The following is a 19990-nucleotide window of genomic DNA, read 5'->3' as shown; positions in this document are numbered from 1 at the left end:
ATTATAGTTTATCAAAGACAAAGTCCGTGAAGGTTAGGATATTGCCTTGAAGTATCCACCCCAAGTGGATTGACTTAAGTTGATGAACTTGCGGTCAAGGAGAATAAGATGGAGATTCCTCCAACCAAACATAGCTCTTTTTGCAGAAGAGTGAACTGCTTGAACAAATAACTTGTCGCCATCGGGCAACACTGTTTCTTTCTTTTTACCGCATTTCCTTCAATATTTATATTCATCATGTTATTCTTTGGTGTAATTTTTTTTGGTGTTCTATCTGATAAGTTTGTTGAGCATTTTCCATTAGTGTGACGAACATTTTATCCTTCATATTTTCCCTCGTAATGCTTAAGATGATATGTTTGTTTTTTGTTCGCATGTTTTTCATCTACTATCATTTGATTATTCTTCTAGCATCGGTTTTTATGACTATCTTGCATAGTGTTACTTAGTTTTTCATGTAAGTTATTTCCCTTCTAGTTTATCTTCAAGTATAACTTGTTCTGTTTGAGTTGTTTCCGCCGTGTCGTGTTGAGAGACTTAAGTGTTCCGAAGAAAATTTAAATCTTCCATTCACCCACTCCAGTCGATTTACTTTGATCCTACATGTCGTCCATCCCTTGGGAATTGAACGAGAATTCTTATCCAATACTTCTTCAGATAGATCCTCCTAACATATGACAAATCGGTTTATGAAGAACAACATGTGCAAACCATGATTATGGCACCTTCAAATCACCGGTATCAAATAAAGATATATGAACCTCCTCAACCAAGTATGGTGATAATAAGGTGTCATACATAACGCGGCCCCACGCCATTTCGAGATGAAACAATTTGATCTGGATCAATCACTTCAGAACATAATGGGTTAGTCAAAAGAGAAGAATTTACAAGTGGAGTTTCCAGTTGTTCCATACCTTCATGCCAAACATCGGAATCATCAAGAAGGTGCTTAATTTGGTTTCTTTCCTCCTGGAGTTGTTGCCCTTTTGGGAAAAAAAGGTGTTCCGATAACCATGCCGACCAATTTTCTATCCCATGGTGTAACCAATATATCCATCTCGACCCATCAAGTTTTCAATGAGAATATGGAATTATATCTCAGTCGTGCTCTCGTTCAATCGTAGTTGGCCCCTAGTGCACCTTATGAAGCTCCTTTTCAGTTTTGCCAATATGTCGGCTTGGACTTATGAGAATCTCATGGTCACATGTATAGAGTTGAGTGCAAACAACCAAGGGTTGAGCCCAACCAACTTCACCTGATTCCATGTTGTAATGAGGATCTCAGAGACTGTTTCCATCTGTAACCAACATGCCTCGAACTAGTGCCCACCAGTGGATCTCAAGAACTAAATCTCGTCATTGTATTATTTTTCTAACATAAGTGGGTTGCGACCAAAGTGTATATGACGCTCATTTGTTATTATTGTTAAAGGATACTTCGTTATCCAAGCTGCATTGTCAATGGCTCGGTCCAATCCCTCTCAGATTTCTCCCCTCCTCCAAGTGAAATTCGCTCCCAGTTCTTCTTTGTCCCAGGGAGATATCATGCACCTAAAAATCCTACAGAAAGTGAAACAATGGAAAACAACCTAAAATGGTAACAATTAGTAGTATAATCCAAAGAATGTCAAGGTTAAACTCAAGGAAAATATCGGTGTTAAATACCCTCATCAATACCATGTTCTTCGGTGACGGACTCCTAGTACCAGTGCTCCACAAGCAACAAAAGACAAAAAACCCGGGAGCTTCTCCACTTGCACCTGATAGTATTTCTTCTTCTGACTCTTGGTGATCAACACAAATCTATTCAACTTCTTATTGACATCAAGAATCATCGTTAGACAGACAAACTCACCAACACAAATCTGTCGAAAGTTGAACTTGAGCCTCCAGAACCTGCCAATGATTCGGTAGACACCATTAACTATGCCGAGTTCAAGAAGTTGCCTGGTACCTTCAAGACCCTAGCCCAAACGACCCTCTTATCAAGAAGCACTAACCTCACATTACTAAATCCATCATACTCATTCATAGGCGTGTTCCAATCACCTAGACACCCAAATTGCACGGTGACGAGATCACCACCGATCTTTCGCCGGTGCACCCTTGTTCCAGAATTCTAGGATGATCTCATGTCGGACAATAGCTGGGCTAAATCCCTTTGGAAGTGTGCAACTTGGTATAGCCGGGTAGTATTGGTGCAGCCGGAGAGAAAGAGGGTAGTGCTAGCGGATGGGTATTGCTTTCCATGAACGAGATACATCTTGGCCAAAAATAAACTCATCATGTGTGAGGGAGGGTGTGTGTGTTAGATCATAAAAATGTTTTTTTTAAGCAGAAGAACTTATTTTAGGAGAAAAAACAGAAGACTTCTTTTTAGGAGAAAAAGCACAAGAACTTGTTGCGATACTTGTATACAGTCGGGTCTGGCCCAAAACACCGATGGACCGGACCGGGGGAAGGGAAGCTGGACCCAAGTCACCCAACCAACCCACCACATGGCCCAAACAAAACCACCCAAACTGACTGACCTACCGCGGCCTCCCTCACCCTTTGCTCCCCCTTCCTCCTCGCGCCGCCGCCCCAAACCCCCTCTAAAACCCTCGCCGCCGGCGCATCCTCCCGCCCCGCTCCAGACCAGAGAAGCCATAGACGTCCGCCGCGGCCGGGGGAGGGATGGGGATCTTCGAGCCGTTCCGCGCGATCGGGTACATCACCACCGGCGGCGTGCCCTTCTCCCTGCAGCGCCTCGGCACCGAGACCTTCGTCACCGTCAGCGTCGGCAAGGCCTTCCACGTCTACAACGTAAGCAAACCCGCCGCCTCCACCAACCCGCCCTCTCGTCTCCCTCGCCCCGCCCACCGTACTGGACTAGTGTCATAGCCAGGGAGCTCGCAGGAGCCTACTGCTCGCTTCTCCGTCAGTATTTAGGGTTGGTATACTAGAGGCAGCGATGTTATTAGCTTCCATTTGGGGCTCATGCGGATTTCAGAGCTGAATTCCTGCTGGTTGCTCGCCACACCGGGCTTAATGTGACTTGCGCCTACGGTCGAGCTTTGTCTTCATATAAACCTGTCTTACTGCACCTGTCTGTCTTCTGTTGTTTCCGACGGCTTTACATATAGGAGTAACTCTGATGCAGCCGACTTCCATTTTGTGGTATGATTAATCACGCCGTTTTCTCTTTTTGTTTTGCAGTGTGCCAAGCTCACTTTGGTCCTTGCCGGTGAGCCTGCTATTCAGTATCTCGGTTTCTTATGTTCAGTGTTTTTTTTCCCTCTCCCGCTCATGGTGCGTGAACTTTCTTTGCCATTTAAGGACCTCAACTGCCCAAGAAGATCCGCGCTCTGGCATCCTTCAAGGAATACACATTTGCTGCATACGGAAGCGACATCGCGGTTTTCAAACGGACCGATCTGGTAAGGGAATTGCTGTGTTTAGGATAGCTGAATTAGTGTATCAACCCTAAGTGTGTGGTGCCTGGTGAATGAAATGATTATTGGCTACTTATTCCAGACTTCCAAAATTGCGTTCCTGACCAGAAAATGCCGTTGTCTCAGATGTACTTGTAGATCTCTTGTGAAACCAGATGTTGATTGTGGAATAATAGGTGCACTTGTAATGTTCTGCGAAACAACATGTTTGATTGTGTGGTTATACAAACAAAGATAAATTGTGGGCACTTTTAGTTTCTATATTAGCTCCTCTTCCTTGTTTTTACAGCACACGAATGTACATTTTTTGCAAGTGGACACATCAATCGTACCACGATCTACATATATAACTTTTTCATGCTTCTGCAAATTTGCAAATTCTTGTTTGAAAAAGAAACCCTGGGACCAAATGCACCCAGGAGCAAAGTATCTGCTCTTTATCCAGACCCCACTATATCATGTCCATCAACTACTATTGAAGTATTGCGGCCTTCATGTTTACGTTTTCTCTTCAAAAATCAGGTGGTTACCTTTACTAAACATGAAGAAAAGGTCAACATGCTGTACCTGTTTGGAGAATACATTCTCAGTGCAGATATTAAAGGTGATTTATTTATCTGGGCCTTCAGAGGAGCTAAACCAAGCAGTGAGCCTGTTGGAAACATATCACTGGGAGACAAGTTTACTCCAACCTGCATTATGCATCCGGATACTTACCTAAATAAGGTGCCTGCAATTATTGATTTCTTTGGAGATAGTTTGCTTTCTGAATTTTGTGTTTGTTGACAAGTCTGTTTATCATTGGTACATCAGGTCATTATTGGTAGTGAAGAAGGACCCTTGCAGCTGTGGAATATCAGCACAAAGAAAAAAGTATATGATTTTAAGGGTTGGGATTCATCAGTACGTTGTTGTGTTTCTTCACCTGCTCTGGATATGGTTGCAGTCGGTTGCGCCGATGGATCTATTCATGTTCACAATATACGATATGATGAAGAGTTGATGTCTTTCAACCATGAAATTCGGGGTGATGTAACTGCCCTGTCATTTCGAACAGGTGATTTTGTCTGACACGATATACAGTACAACCTTCTATAATTCACGTTTGCTCATCCTGTGACAGTAATGAAATTCCCAAACAAATCCTGGTTTATTCAAGTCCTCAAGTTTGGTTTGTGATTATGATTATATCGTATTTATGATGCAAATTCGTTAATTCGGAGATCCAGTTCAGAAAATGTAGCTGACACATTCTTTTTGGCTTTATGAATTTTCTTTATATGAGTTTTTGGAGATTTGACTTGTCAATGAAACCTTTACTGATTTGCGTACTAGTTCAAACTAAATAACGATGATATTTGGTATGCTTGAATAAAATTCTAGAGCCTGTGTAGTTTATTGTGGAAATACGGATACAGAGCTAAATTTTATGACCAGTCAGTAGATACATTACTGCCACCAAGGTGTTTTTCATGGTTATATATAGCTTTGACTCTCCCTGTTTGAAATAAGGAGGTGCATTGTTTTATTTTAATAATACACATTTTCACGCTTCTACATGTCAAGCTTAAGTGCTATTTTCTCAAATTTACTTTGTCTGCCAGATGGGCAACCCCTTCTAGCATCTGGAGGTTCCTCGGGTGTTATTAGCATTTGGAATCTTGAGAAGAGAAGGCTGCACTCTGTGATTAGGGAGGCCCATGATGGTTCTATTGTATCACTTCATTTCTTTGCCAATGAACCTATTTTGATGAGCTCAGCAGCTGATAATTCAATAAAAGTAAGTGCTGTTTTCTTGTCTTCTTTTTTCACATTATTGGTAATTTGGTAGTGAGGGACAAAACCTTTGTATCTTATTAGCTCTTGAGCTGTGACATATGAAGGTCAAAAGCTGCTGCATGTTGCCTGACCGCTTAGCCTGTTACATAGAACACCATCTCCCTTTTTTCTATTTATACCACATTGCCTTATTTGGCGGGAGCATATAAGGTTCCTCCTAGAATCGAGCTTTGCGGCCGGTTAATAAGTAACAAAATCAGCCAAGAAAAACAAAATCAATACTGGTGTGAGAATACTTTGCTTTGACAATGAGATTAAATTAGCCACAACACCTTAATTTCGGTTTTACATTTGAAACTTAGTAATCTAATATACTGCATGCCAGATGTGGATATTTGATAATAATGAAGGAGATGCTCGTCTGTTACGATTTCGAAGTGGACATAGCGCTCCACCTCGGTGCATAAGGTAACTAATGCCCTCCAAGTTTGTTGCGTCTGTACTTTTGTTTCGCTTGTGTTTTAGTGAGTCAGCCTATTTTGTTGTTAGATTCTATGGCAATGGAAAATTCATCTTATCCGCTGGTCAAGACCGTGCCTTCCGTCTCTTCTCAGTTGTTCAGGTAATTCATAACCTTTGTAACATTAATTTTTACAGCTGCACACTGGCACACCTGTTATCATTTCCTGCACTTTTTTGTCATCTCAAAATGCTATTGAAGTAAGAGTGTCCACTTCACGCCGCACACTCGTCTTTAACCTGAATTCCTGCATGTTTGTCTTCTTCTCAGGTTGTTTTTTCCTTTTCGAGCAAAATGAGTTTATGTTTGCTGTTTTTTTAATCCTATTGAAGTAACACTTTTTTTGACAGGATCAACAAAGCAGAGAGCTTTCTCAGCGGCATGTGGCAAAAAGAGCGAAAAAGCTTAGAGTAAAGGTGAATTTTTTGTTACTATTCCTTTATCGCCTTCCGTTTCATCATTTCCTTGTTGAGATTTTGACATTTTCTTCTTCTCTGCAGGAGGAAGAGATAAAGCTAAAACCAGTTATTGCATTTGATTGTGGTAATTCTCCGGTCCTTGCAATATTAAAGTTCATATCATGTTCTTCTGCTTTTCTATCTGTGTAATTTCTTCTAAAGTAGTAAACCATGATAACCTTCAATCTTTACTATTTATACTTGGTGCAAAGGGCATACCTATTTCCATGTTAACACATAATAAACCACTTACCAGTATTCTGTGCACCTTTGCTAGTGTTGAAAAGAAACCAGAAACTGTTATCTTTTTTAGATAAAATTGCTTATTTACCAATGGAATCAACTGCTGTTCAGCTGAGATACGTGCACGTGATTGGTGTAATGTTGTTACATGCCACACGGATACTTCAAAGGCATATGTATGGCGTCTTCAGAACTTTGTTATAGGCGAACATATTCTTACACCATCGTCAGAGACTGAGTCACTGATTAAGGTAATGCTTGTTTTTGTAATCTGAATGTTTGACCGTATACTACAAGAATGTATTGAATTCTCACCATGGGCTAATCAAAACAAGCTTTCTTGGGACTAACAAGACTCAGCTGTTAAATGATAGAAGTATCTCCCTACCTCTTCTTTAAGAAATTCCTTTTCTTTTTTGTCAGGCTTGTACTATAAGTGCATGTGGTAATTTTACTATCTTGGGCACTGAAGGTGGTTGGATCGAAAAATTTAACCTTCAATCTGGGATTAGTCGTGGTAGTTACATTGATGGCTCTCTGTCATTGCAATGTGCACATGAAGGTGAAGTTGTTGGATTAGCCTGTGATGCAACAAATGGATCTCTGATTAGTGCTGGATACCGTGGGGATATTAAGGTTTGATGACGCTGTTGCACTTCAGCTGCAATTTATTTAAACTGTGATTGCATTACTCAGATATTGACTTGTCTCCTGCAGGTCTGGGATTTTAAGAGTTGCAAGCTAAAATCCAAATTCAATGTTGGTAAATCTGTAACTAAGATTGCATATCACCGGGCAAATGGTAATATTCAACATGTTTTGTTATTCCCTTGTAGGATGACATGGATGATTAACAGTTTTTTTGTTGCTGTTTTATGGCAGGTCTTTTTGCTACTGTAGCAGATGATATGGTGCTTGTATTGTTTGATACAGTATCAATGAAAATGGTCCGTAGATTTGAAGGACATACAGATCGTATCACTGATCTGTGTTTCAGTGAGGATGGGAAATGGCTCATTTCGTCTAGTATGGATGGGACGCTCAGAATATGGGATATCAGTTTAGCAAGACAGATAGATGCGATGCGCGTTGATGTATCTATAACATCCGTCTCTATGTCTCCTAATATGGATGTGCTGGCAACCACCCATGTTGATCAAAATGGCGTGTATCTTTGGTAGGCTTTCATTGTTTCCTGTTCTCACCCTGTGCATTTGCATACCTTTGGTAGCTTCATATTTCAGGAAAATATCATAAGATGAGTTTCCAAGCTGGTGTAGTTTGTGCTAATCATGGCACATCTCATTTAGGCAAATAAATACCACTTTCAGTCCACATTGTACCAATGTACATAATGAACTCAAATTCCATACCGTCGCATGCAACCAACCAACCACCCCCACAATCTAAAAAAACGCATGCAAGCAACCAACTACCCCCACAATCTAAAAAAGATGAGTTCACTGGACAATGCTTTTTTTTATTGAAATGTTCATTTCCACTCCGTTGATAAAACTATGATAGAGCTTAAGACTATTGACAATATAAGTAGTTTTATAGTTTAAGTTATGAGTTGCTGCTGACTGGTTGCCACATGGAACAGCTTCTGAAAAACGTAAACTTTTCCGACATGTTCATTGTGGCCCTTATGTTGTTCATGCACAGAGGACAGTTTCTCAGGATACCTCATAAGGTCAATTTAAGGATACACATTTACAGTTTTGCTTTCCATGAAGTTGAATGTTCCTAAAAGCAAAGAGTTGAATGCAAGCAGAGGCAACTCAAGATATTTCTACTTCATAATCTTCTGCCATTATGGATAACAAACATACGTAATTTATTGTTGTTCTGCAATTTATTATTTAGCTCATATATAAAGCTCATACTTCTCTTAATAATTTTGACAGGGTTAATCAAGCTTTGTTCTCACCTTTGACAAATGTTGATAGCTATGCAAGTGGTAAACATGTCCGGAACGTGCTTTTGCCAACTGTTTCGTCAGCCGAAAGATCTGAGGAGGAAGAACCCATTAAAAAATCACAAGATTCAAATCAATCTAATATTAAACCTTTTGTCATAATGGATCATCAAATACCAGATATGATCACACTCTCATTACTCCCAAGGAGTCAATGGCAAAGCTTGACAAATCTTGACATTATAAAGGTAATGTATTTTGTCTCCGTTTTGATCCTGAAAATTTCCGCTGCAAAGTAACGAATCCTGTTACCTTGCAATAACTATGCAAGTTCCTTGAGTTAGAGAATTAGGCGGTGTATATAGTAGCATGTGTAGAAGAACTACTTTAACTGTGGCTGACAATATTTTGATGAACATTTCAAGCATGAAGTTTCTATTAAAAAATGCTTGGTAATATTGTAAATTTATAAGTTTGACAAATATAATACTACAGTAGGAAGTGCTGATCATTGCTATCACTTGATGGCTGTAAATGTCCTAATGGACACTTATTTGTGTCTGAAGGAAGAACTTATTTAAGTAATATTTTTGTTTTGTGCGTAAGCCCGACTAGACTTGGAAGTGCTCATCGTCACATTTCTGTGTCTTTAGGTTCGAAACAAACCGATCGAGCCACCTAAGAAACCTGAGCAGGCGCCATTTTTCTTGCCCTCAGTTCCATCCCTTTCAGGGGAGATATTGTTTGAGCCTCCTTCCAGTAAAGAAACAGACGGCAGCACTACTGAGGACATAGGTCATAAAAAGATGGCCGATCTCTCCTCCCACTTCAGTCGGTTGTTACAATCCTGTGGAGAACTTGAGAGCTGTAAGTATTTATTAGTATCTTCAGTCAAGCAAAACGCGTAAATAAACATCAGATATTTTGGTTCTCACTGTCTATTGATGAGACTATATGAAGAAGCTGCAATCTTCGTCATAGTAAGCACTGACCTTGGAATCTGTTTTGCAGATTCAGCGTTCACCGACTACCTAAAAGGCCTATCTCCGTCATCCTTAGATATGGAACTACGGATGCTACAGATAATAGATGACGACGAGGTGGAAGAGTCTGAGGAACCAAGACCCGAGCTCCATTCCATTTCATTGCTGCTGGACTACTTCATTCATGAGCTTTCCTGCAGGAACAACTTCGAGTTTGTTCAAGCTGTTCTGAAATTGTTTCTGAAGGTATGTGATAGTATTTTCCATCTTAAACCCATTGAGTTGGTGCTTAAAGTATATTTCATCTTCCTTGGAACCAGATACATGGTGAAACAATACGGCGCCACTCGACGCTACAGGAGAAAGTGAGGAAACTTCTAGACGTCCAGAGCAAGGTCTGGCAGAAGATCGACAAAATGTTTCAAAGCTCGCGATGCATGGTCACATTCCTCAGCAACTCGCAGTTTTAGTTGCAGGTAATTTCTTTTCATCCGTTTGCCAAATGAACTAGTGTTCTACTAGACTTAGTTGGAGCTAGAAAATATTTTGTACCTCGATTCGCTAACATTGTCATCACCTAGTTGAGATTTTTCAATACACTATATTGCTGTAGAAAATGACTTGTTTTCCTGCAGCTTCTTCTGAACTCTTACAAATGACTAAAAATCCTATTTCCTTGTGGTCCACAGGTCCCGATTTCTGAAATCAATGCATACTTGGGAGTCCATGTGGCTGTTGTACCATTCTGCTGTACCTCACCGTCTCGTCGTCGTGGTAAAAGCTGCAAGGCATATATACGGTGTTGTTAACAGAGATGACCACAGATTGTGCTCCTGATGATGATGTAACAGTTTTGTTCCTGTATTCTTTTGTAACATACAGATGTATGAGCACTGTTCAGCGAGAAATATTTGGGAATGTCGCAAGTGCCAGTTAGGCGAAACATCCCCAAGTGTTTATCCAGCATTTTACTTTAGTGATAGCCCTCCGTGTTCATCTTCGGTGTTTTGACTTCTAAAATCCCTTAAGTCCACTTTCGCGTGCGCTATCGAAGAACTTATCACCCTTTTGTTTATAATAAGATCTATTTCGAGATTGAGAAGTCCTGAAAAACGAACGGATTCCAAGCCTAGGATTAAGGTCCCAACTACTACCGCTTGTAGAATGATGACTATTGGATGCTGGAAAATGATATCTACAAGTACATGAAAAAATGCTGCAAGAATAGCCTAGTGTCCACACTTGAAGCTATGTTATCTGGTAGTTTGATGAGTTATGTGCTATATTATCTGGCTGGAGGGTGTTCCAGGATAGTCTTCATCTTGCAGTTGTTCTTTTTTCTGCTTTTCCTTTTGAACATTGGTTGTAAGCTGGAGGAACTGTTTGTGTGCTGTACCTGACTATGCAGGCATCTTTCTTGCAATGGAGCCGGGTAGCCATCCCTGTTATTCTAAAAAGAAAGATAGAATACCCAGAGTTGAAATGACAAGCTCCAGCAGATGAGAATGAGAAAGATTGCATTCTCTGAACTCAACATTCATCATATCATGGACATAGATGTATTTTCAGGGCCACAAAATTAACAAGGTAAGGAGTAGAATTTATGAGTGCAGCTCTCATCATATCATAGGCAGACAATTAACCTCGGTACAAAACCCGGGTTGATTAGCTGCCTCGATCAGAAAGTAGACACATGATAGACATGCATACATATCTAACAAGAACAAGTAGCAAAAAGTACATCAAAGAATCTGGTGCAAAGGTTCTCAAATTAGAAAACTTTAATTCCAGTCCCCACTTGGAGAAATGATGTGTAAATAGCTGAACCACATAAACAATATGCATCAGAGTAAACTTTTTCTCAAATCTGTCTGTATAGTTGTTTCAGTGAGGATATAGATTGTCATAAAAAAATACTGCAAGAATATCCAGAGTCAGATGAGAATGACAAAGATACATTCTCTGAACAACATTCATCATATAATGCACAGAGATAGGTTTTCTGAATGCAAAAATTCAGTAATAAGGTAGATTTTCTGAATGCGGCTTTCATCATACCATAGGCACACAACAACCTCAGTAGAAAAAACCAGGGTTGGTTCGCTGCCTCGATCAGAAAGTAGACCCAGGATACACATGTATATGTATCTATCTAAGAATAAGCAGAAGAACAAAAAATACATCAAAGAATCTGGTCCAAAAGTACAAGAATGCCCACCAACAACATATCAGCCAGCACCCATGAAACAACTCTTTAGCCTGTAGGTGAACAAAATGTGTAGTATGAGCTTTGCTCAGCAGCTCAGCTGGAACTGGTGTACCTGCTAACTAGTGTATTCTGGCAGTGGTAATTCAGCCTGTGTATAATAAGCCCTACAAATATAGCTCTTCTTGATGATCCATCACTCACTCAGACTTGCTCCTCAGGCTGTACACGTTTCCGACAACCCCGACGACGCTGACGACGATGGCCAGCCCCAGCATTCCGACCGACAGGAGCCTCTCTCCGCGGCCCAGGCACTCCCCTTCCTTGTCCAGCCTCAGCGCCACGAGGGCCGGGAACATGAAACCCAATGCCAGCCCCGTCGTCGCGCCGGTGAACTTGAAGGCCATCCAGATGTTGGGTATCATGGTCGAGCCGAGGTAGATGAGGGCCAGCAGCACCACCGTCAGGGAGAGCATCCTCTTCCTGCTGTGGGGCGCGAGCTCACCGAAGACCAGCGAGTCCACCGTCTGCCTCAGCGAGAAGTGGACCACCGGGAAGACGAGGACCAGGTGGACGATGTACCCGATCCTCACAATGTAGTTGAGCACCGTGCTGAACTTGATCCCAAGGTCCTTGTCGAAGTTGGTGAGGACATCGGACTCGGTGTCGTCGCCGAACAGGAGGTACCCGGAGATGGCGGTCAGGGCGTACACGACTACGCAGAGCACGGTGGAGATCCGGCTGATATTGTACATGTTCTGAGGCGTCTTCTCCTTGAGCTCGTTGTAGATGGGCTGCACATTGAAATGGCAGATGTAGGCGTTGGTCATGATGGGTATCACCACCAGCAGGTCCAGAATTGCCGCCTTCGAGCTGAAATCAGGCCCCATCCTCGGCGCGGCGAGCTTGCCCTCAACTAGCTTCACCGCCGCGATCATGCACGAGACGGCCACAAAAACAACGGCGAGCCCGACCGACGCGGCAGACGACAGGCTCAGCGAGTCAATCTTCTCGAGCGCGCACAGCGGGGCGAGGAACACCACAAGGACAAACAGGATGAGCAGCCTGCGGTTGTCCCACTCGCCGTGGCCGACGAGCTGGTCCATGACGCCCATGTGCTTGAGGGACCCGGACATGACGTCCCCGATGATGATGAGGTAGACGACGAGGATGCCGGCGTTGTTGACGACGATGCAGAGCTGCGCGACGACGCTGGCGGGGCGGCCGAGGGCCCGGTGCACGAGCTCCCCGTAGGAGAGCGCGCGGCAGCGCACCGCGAACCGGACGAGCAGCTCGATGGTGACCTCCGAGAGCACCCCCATGACGAGGATGGAGACGAGGCCGACGGCCACGCCGAGGACCTTCATGGTCGCCGGCAGCGCCATGATGCCCGCCCCGATGATGGAGGTCGCGAGGTTGAACACCGCGCCGGAGACGCCCGAGCCTTCAGGGGGACCCGCCGGGCCGTCGTCGCCGATGAGCGGTAGCTCGTCGTGCTCGCCGGGGGTGGCGGCATCGTCGTCCTCGACCTCGCCGAGGAACGAGTCCTGCTTGGTGAGCTTGGCGGAGGCACCAGATTTGGGCGGCGGAGGCGGCTGGGCGGACTGCAGCTCGATGGCCGTGGAGGTCAGCGGTAGCGCGGAGTAGTTGGAGTTCACCATGGTCGCCGGCGCGCCCGCCCGAGGCGGATCGACGGATTGGAAGGCGGCGGCAAAGAAATCCTTCCGTCCGCCGACGCCGAGATTAGGGGGAAAATGGAGATTCACGCCCAATCTAGCGCTCCTCCAGGAACACCGGACCGCGCACGATCGGAAGGAAGATCCCGACCCCCGCCGTCCCAGCCGGAGATGCCTCACGGGAAACAGGCCCGCATTGGTGAATGCCGCCCGCCGCCGCCGGGGCAAATCTCGGTTCTTCCCGGCGAGATTTGGCTGGGCGGGGGAAGAAGCGGGGCGGAGAAGACCCGCGTGCTCTTCCGGAGCAGGGATCGACGTCGACGAGGATCCTGGCGAGGTAGACGGATCGCTGGGGGTGGGTTGATGGATGGATTGGAGGGAAGAGATCTGAGCCCTCTTCTTCTCCCCTTTCTTCAGGGAAGGAAAGAGTTTGCCAGGCAATTTACGTTCATTCCTACTCGTAAAGTTGGGCGCACCAACCACGTGCGGATTCGACCTCACTGGCAGGTGGGGGCAGTAGGCCCGTGTGCCGCTACTGTAGCACGCGGGTAGGAGGGTAGACCGTAGACGTAGAGGCATTCTCTTCTCGGGAAGGCACGTGGGAAGCGCCGGCCGAGCACATCTAGCCTTTCACCCGAAAACAACAACCAAGCACCAATACGAGGGAGGGAGATGCCGACACACCTTGACGACGCCTAAGAAGGGGAGCGACACCACCGACCATGGGCGCCATCACCATCGGCATCGACCGAAGACGCCATCTTCCCCCTCCACGAAGAGGAACCTACATCTTCAAGAAGGAAAAGACACCCACGAACGGCATAGAACTTCCGCGTAGAAGAATTTAATGTTGTCCTTCATGTACGGTGGTATACTGTCGCAGAGAGCACTTTAATTTGTTTATTGACTGTAGGAAAAATAATTTTTTTTAAACATCAATACAGACATAAGCGCTCATATACACGCGCATACACTCACTCATATAAACGCACACACGCACACTCTACCTTTATGAGCATCTCCGAAAGACTGAGCTGGCATATCATCCATAGATTTACGCGCATCGTCGGAAATCTTGAAATAAATCCAGAAATAAATGCGAGCACCAGAATCTTGATGGCTGAGATACCACAGTCCTTCTAACAATCCAACCACAAGTTGATTTTAGGAAAAACAATTCCTGGGCTACCTATCAACAGGACGTCAAGAGCTACGCGTACGTGCTAGTGGACGAGGTAGCGGAGGCGAAGTAGTCTACACGTACTGTACACATATGATCTGACCAGGAAATAAACTATGCTGATCAGAGTCATTGAACGATTTCTGGTTGACCAAGCGCCCCTCGAAGCTTCCAAGTTCCCTTTCAAAACAATTGAAAATAATAAATAGTGTAACGATGATGTGTTAGCTTGCAAAAAAGTCCTATATTATGGTCGGAAGGGGTATACCCTTCGTAACTATGGTCGGAAGAAGTATTAATCATTTCGCCTTGTTTGGCTAGGTTGAGTGAAGGTTGCAACCCACCCTGGCCTTTCTTCATCACTATGTACTTTCTTCGTTTTAAAATAGATAATCCAACTTTATACTAAGTTTAGTATAAAGTTGAGTTATCTATTTTAAAACGGAGGGAGTAACATGGGTATAGCTTTTCGAGATTTACTCCACTATATATTATATTATCTAAGTTCTGGACCACATGCAATGTTTTTGGGCTTTTGCATCCAAAGGTGAAGCTGTCAAGAGAATGGTCAGAGGCAACTAGTACCACCGTTGCTCACAAGATGATTCTTCACTTCAGGGGAATCTCTCTACCATGTGAATAAAAGTTGTGTACAAGCACAGCCTCACAAGATCGCTGCATAATCTTCTATAAACATTTGCCTGAATATCTCCTTTACTCAATTATAAAAAGTACAGTCTAGCTGATGTTGTGTAGAAGAACACACTTAATTAAGTTGCAATTGCAAGAACCAGTAAAATAACTGGTTGGTATTTCATTATGAACAAAATAACCTTATTTTGCACCAACATTGATATATCCTCAACAACAACAACAACAACAACAACAACAACAAAGCATTAACATTGCTATATCCTAGCAGAAGATATATTATCCCATGTATTACATGGATTGGCCTTGAGTATTACCCAAGTAGTCAGCTATTGCTCCTTGGACTTGCAAAACACCCATTTTCTGATCCCATTCCAGTAGAAAGCAATGGCGAAGCATACTACAGATGAAGCTATTGCGACTATATAGCCGATTCACAATGACTGTCATCATCTTTCAACCCTCGTCAATATTTTAAGATCATGATCTCCCATAGTAAGATCGGGATTTCCCGTTTGAATGGACCGCCATGGACAATGGAAACTTTGGGAGGGGTCCCCAGAAATGATTGTAGGAGATCGAGCACCAACATTGAAAAGCTCTACAAACCTTCGAGCGAGGGGGGTTCCAGACCGAACATGTCATTGTAGGAAAGATCAAGGACCTTTAAGTAAAAGTAAAGAGCCGATGCCTGAAGAGGGTACAGGCACTGAGATGGTTGTGACTTAGATTGAGGACCATGCTCAAGCTGGTCGATATTGTGGGGAATGAGGATGGCACCGCCGAGCAAATTATCTCCGGGAATGGAGAATGGGGCCGAGGTAGTGGATGTCAGAGCGGCAGCTCTGGACGGTGGATGTATGCCGAGGCGGGGGCCTCGGATGGCCATGGAATGACGGCCCTATGGGGTAGGTCCGCTGCTTTGCTTGGCATGGGCGGCGACCTGGTGCTGCGGGGGTAGCGAGTTCGTTGGCTCGGTCGACATGATCTGAGGGATCGGTCTGGCTGGAAGTCGGAACGGTGGCCCCGGATGTCTGGCACAATGTTCATGGTCTGCGGATGGTCGTCTCGTGTAGCAAGGGATACAAGGTGTCTGAGTCGTGTGGCGTTGTGGCTCGCGTGCGAGAGGGAGATGTCAGAGCGGTGGCTCCGTAGTCGGGCGTGTGTGTGTTTGTTGCGATTGTAGCCTTGGGTCATGTGGTCGGTGAGGCTTCGTTGCTTGTGTGGTTTTCGATTTGGTTTTCCTCGTAAACCGGGTCACTCTGTTAGATTAACTCTCTTCTTCTAAAATGCAATGCTAGAGCTCCTGGCCCTCTAACGAGGTTCTGTGAACAAAAGTTTGATGAAAACTACAATGATTTGACTGAAGTTGTCTTTTTTTGAAAAAAGGAGATTGAACCGGCCGCCTCTACATCAAAAGATGCACACAACTATCTTTATTAAATTATTCAATAAAGGTCTAGCAAAAACATACCTCAAACAACCCAGAGTCACCATACCACACCTACAAACTCGACAATAAAGAATGCCATCACAACGCCCCACCAACTAGATCCGAGTCATCATCGAGCCACCTGCATGACGTATGGGGTGTACACATCCGGTCCAATAGACCCTAAGCGCACCACATGCACACACTCCAGAAGCCACCACCACCATCGAATTATTGACCCATCTTCAGGACCGAGATCCACATGATCCTTGCCAGGCCAGGCGTAAACGCTGCCGAGCACTGCTCCACCTCCTCGAGCACCACCATTTGCCACTGGTCCCATAAGCTAGGTCCAACTCTCACACATTGTCCCCAAGGGGGAGAATGATGCTAGGCGTTGCCAACGTCCTACCCGGAACAAATCTAGGGTTTGCCCTTGGAGTGATTTGGGCGGGATCACGAACTATGTCGTCGACGCCTTCAACAAGGTTACGATGCCCACGGGCATTGTCGTCGATGGCTCTGTCAGCTGCGAGAGCCCTTCGGCAGTCCTACTCGCCCACCTTGATCCGGGCCGGCTTGTCCACCTAGCAGCCCATTCGCAAACCGCTTCGTCACAAGGATCCAGGTCTCCATGGCTTCAACCAAAGGATCTAGAGATCCAGATCCATGGCATCAAGACGCCTGGAGCTGATCCACCAGGACGTCCCTGCCGCTACCAAGCCCGCCTCGTTTGACGCTGCGTCTCGCTGCTCCATCGCAAGGAGGAGCAAACCCATCGTAGTGTCCCAGAACCCTGGGGTAAGCCGTCGACGGGGAAGCACCGTGTCCTCCCCAAAGGCCACCGGAGGAAAGCCCGGGGCTCCCCTGCGAGACTCTGCCATGGCCGCACCTTACAGGCGCGATGGAGGAAGGCCTCGCCCCCGCATCATCCCCAGTGATCTTGTTGAGTTTTAAAAAAAAAGTATCTTTAGTGCAAAAACAAAAATTTTCAGACTCGAGTGGACATGCCAATGCAATTATGCAAACTCGCGTTTTTGTTATTCCTGTGTTTTCCTAATCCTGCAAATCAAAAGGCCGTCGATGGTTGGATCTGGATCTAATCTATTTCTTGGTCAAACCATACATGTTAGTATGATATGATATGTGTATAAACGTGCAGACTACTTCCCCGTCAAAAAAAAAAGAGTGTAGACTACTTCTCCGCTACCTCGTCTACCGTTCGAGGCCCACTTGCCGACGACTAGAACATGTACGGTACTATCGCTGCTTCTACCCATCACCCTCTTGCACGTATGGTGATGGATCCATTCCCTTTCAAAAGCATATAGTTACGGAGAAAAGTAGCAGCCATGGAGAAGAGCAGCCGGTCATCCGGCTCACGTGCTTCTCACCATGGGTGGTCATTCCAGGCGCTGCTGCTGCTTCATCTGTCCATGGCAGCCGGCGCGCAACCGCAACCGCAGCCGCCGCGGCTGAGCGAAGCGCAAGAAAGCACCATGAGGGAGCTCTCGGCCACGGTATCCGCCACGGCCCCGTGGGCCAGCTGGAACACGACCGACCCGAACCCGTGCCTGTGGAGCGGGGTCACCTGCTTCGTGCCGCCGCCGCCGGCGTCCAACAACGGCTCCGGCTCATCCGCCGCGGCGGCCGTGCTCCGCCTCTCCATGTCCGGCTTCGGCCTCTCCGACACCTCCGTGCTCGCCGCCCTGTGCTCCCTTGACACCCTCGAGTCTCTCGACCTCTCCAGGAACAGGTTCGCCGACCTGCCGCGGCACTTGTCTTCGTGCTCCTTGGGCGCCGGGCTGCGGGCGCTCAACCTCAGCTATGCCCAGCTGGCCGGCCCGCTCGGCGACTTCGCCGGCTTCCGCCGGCTGGAGGTCCTAGATCTCTCCTTCAGTCTTCTCACCGGAAATGTGAGCAAGCAGCTGAGTTCTTTGCCTAGGCTGAGAGTCTTGAACCTCAGCTACAACGGGCTCCATGGTGACCTCCCGACAGACATGGCCATCTCTTTGGAGGAACTGGTGTTATCCAACAATAATTTCAGTGGGCAGATACCGACGGGCTTGTTCCGGCATGGAAATCTCACTCTGCTCGATCTGAGCGACAACAACCTCACCGGTGATGTGCCCGATGAGTTCCTCAAGCTCCCCAACCTCCAAACCCTGCTCCTTGCCCGCAACGATCTTCGCGGCGCGATACCCGGCAGCTTGTCGAGCGTGACAACACTGTCTCGTTTCGCGGCTGGCCACAACAAGTTCAGTAGCTCCATACCTAGTGGGATCACCAAGAACGTGAGGGTGCTCGATTTGAGCTCCAACATGCTAAGTGGTGAGATACCTTCCGATATGTTCTCGGCTCCGGGTTTGGATACCGTCGATCTCACCGACAATAAGCTTCAAGGGCACATTCCGCCGGGGTTCTCTCGTGGCCTCTACCGCTTTCGTCTCGGAGGGAATTTTCTCGATGGTGTCATCCCCGGCTCGATCGGCGATGCCTCGAGCTTGGCTTATCTTGAGTTGGACAACAATAACTTTGTGGGAGGTATACCTTGGCAACTCGGCAAATGCAGTAAGCTGCTTCTCTTGAATCTTGCAAGCAATGAGCTGAGCGGTGCGGTGCCCGTCGAGATCGACAAACTCGGTAGCCTGGTCGTTCTTAAGCTCCAAATGAACAATCTTGAGGGCCATATACCAATTGCACTTGTTGGTCTGGTGAACCTGAATGAATTGGACCTTAGCCAAAACTCATTTGATGGAGAGATACCACATGGGATTTTCCAGCTACCTCGGCTTTCAAACATGTACTTGCACGGTAACAAGATCACCGGCGCCATTCCGGCTTCAGTCAGCTCATCGCAGTTTCTCATCGAGCTTGATCTCGGCGATAATTCGCTCAGTGGTGTCATCCCCACAATGCCGACCACCTTGAGCACGGTCCTCAATCTAAGTCACAACCATCTCAGTGGCTCTATCCCTTCGGACATCGGATCTTTGCTTTACCTCAAGGTTCTTGATCTTTCCCACAACGAATTGTTCGGCCCGGTACCCTCATCGCTCCAAGGTTTGTTGAGCTTGACACGTTTGGTGCTTTCCTATAATTATCTGTCGGGGACCCTCCCGAAGTTTCCATCGTCCGTGGCGGTCCATTCGATGGGAAATCCTGATCTCACTATTGGAGATCCTGATCTTACCGATATCGACGAGGATTCGGGGGTGATAGCAGCCATTGAAGACAACGAGTCAGCTATATGGGTTGCAATAACTTCATTTGCGGTCTGCTTCGTCGTCGCTTTCTACTGGGATGGGATCAGAAACGGGTGGTTTGCAGGTCCAAGGTGCAAGTAGCGGACTGCTTGGGCAACGTCTGCCTGTAGTGATCCAAGGTCAATCCCTGGAATGCATGGCATAATATGTTTCTCTTATGACATAACAATGTTGATGCAAAATGATGAAAAGTGTTATTTAACTTGTTTTGTTTATATGTAAAGAACTGGTTGGTATTTTA

At 45.7% G+C, this 19990-nt stretch overlaps 3 protein-coding genes across 3 annotated transcripts; 2 read left to right on the top strand and 1 right to left on the bottom strand.

Moving 5' to 3' along the window:
* Nucleotides 1-2525: 2525 nt before the first annotated feature.
* On the top strand, nt 2526-10334 carry LOC125523736 (U3 small nucleolar RNA-associated protein 21 homolog). The gene is made up of 19 exons (XM_048688797.1): nt 2526-2808; nt 3202-3229; nt 3322-3422; nt 3960-4163; nt 4251-4494; nt 5042-5217; nt 5602-5684; nt 5766-5838; nt 6087-6152; nt 6237-6279; nt 6549-6688; nt 6861-7073; nt 7155-7239; nt 7320-7614; nt 8345-8603; nt 9009-9222; nt 9367-9584; nt 9659-9814; nt 10028-10334. Exons 1-18 carry the CDS (start codon nt 2680-2682, stop codon nt 9806-9808), a joined length of 2721 nt encoding a protein of 906 aa, XP_048544754.1. The 5' UTR covers nt 2526-2679; the 3' UTR covers nt 9809-9814; nt 10028-10334.
* A 1163-nt stretch (nt 10335-11497) lies between these two features.
* LOC125523737 (amino acid transporter AVT6E-like) lies at nt 11498-13967 on the bottom strand. The gene has a single exon (XM_048688798.1). It carries the CDS (start codon nt 13797-13799, stop codon nt 11745-11747), a length of 2055 nt encoding a protein of 684 aa, XP_048544755.1. The 5' UTR covers nt 13800-13967; the 3' UTR covers nt 11498-11744.
* A 3787-nt stretch (nt 13968-17754) lies between these two features.
* On the top strand, nt 17755-19990 carry LOC125521163 (probable leucine-rich repeat receptor-like protein kinase At2g33170). Its single transcript, XM_048686209.1, has one exon. It carries the CDS (start codon nt 17836-17838, stop codon nt 19828-19830), a length of 1995 nt encoding a protein of 664 aa, XP_048542166.1. The 5' UTR covers nt 17755-17835; the 3' UTR covers nt 19831-19990.

This window comes from Triticum urartu, chromosome 7 (genome assembly GCF_003073215.2).
Source record: "Triticum urartu cultivar G1812 chromosome 7, Tu2.1, whole genome shotgun sequence".
In the NCBI taxonomy this organism is placed as follows: Eukaryota; Viridiplantae; Streptophyta; class Magnoliopsida; order Poales; family Poaceae; genus Triticum; species Triticum urartu.
The sequence above is the reverse complement of the archived record's forward strand: the minus strand, read 5'-3'. Positions and strand labels throughout refer to the sequence as shown.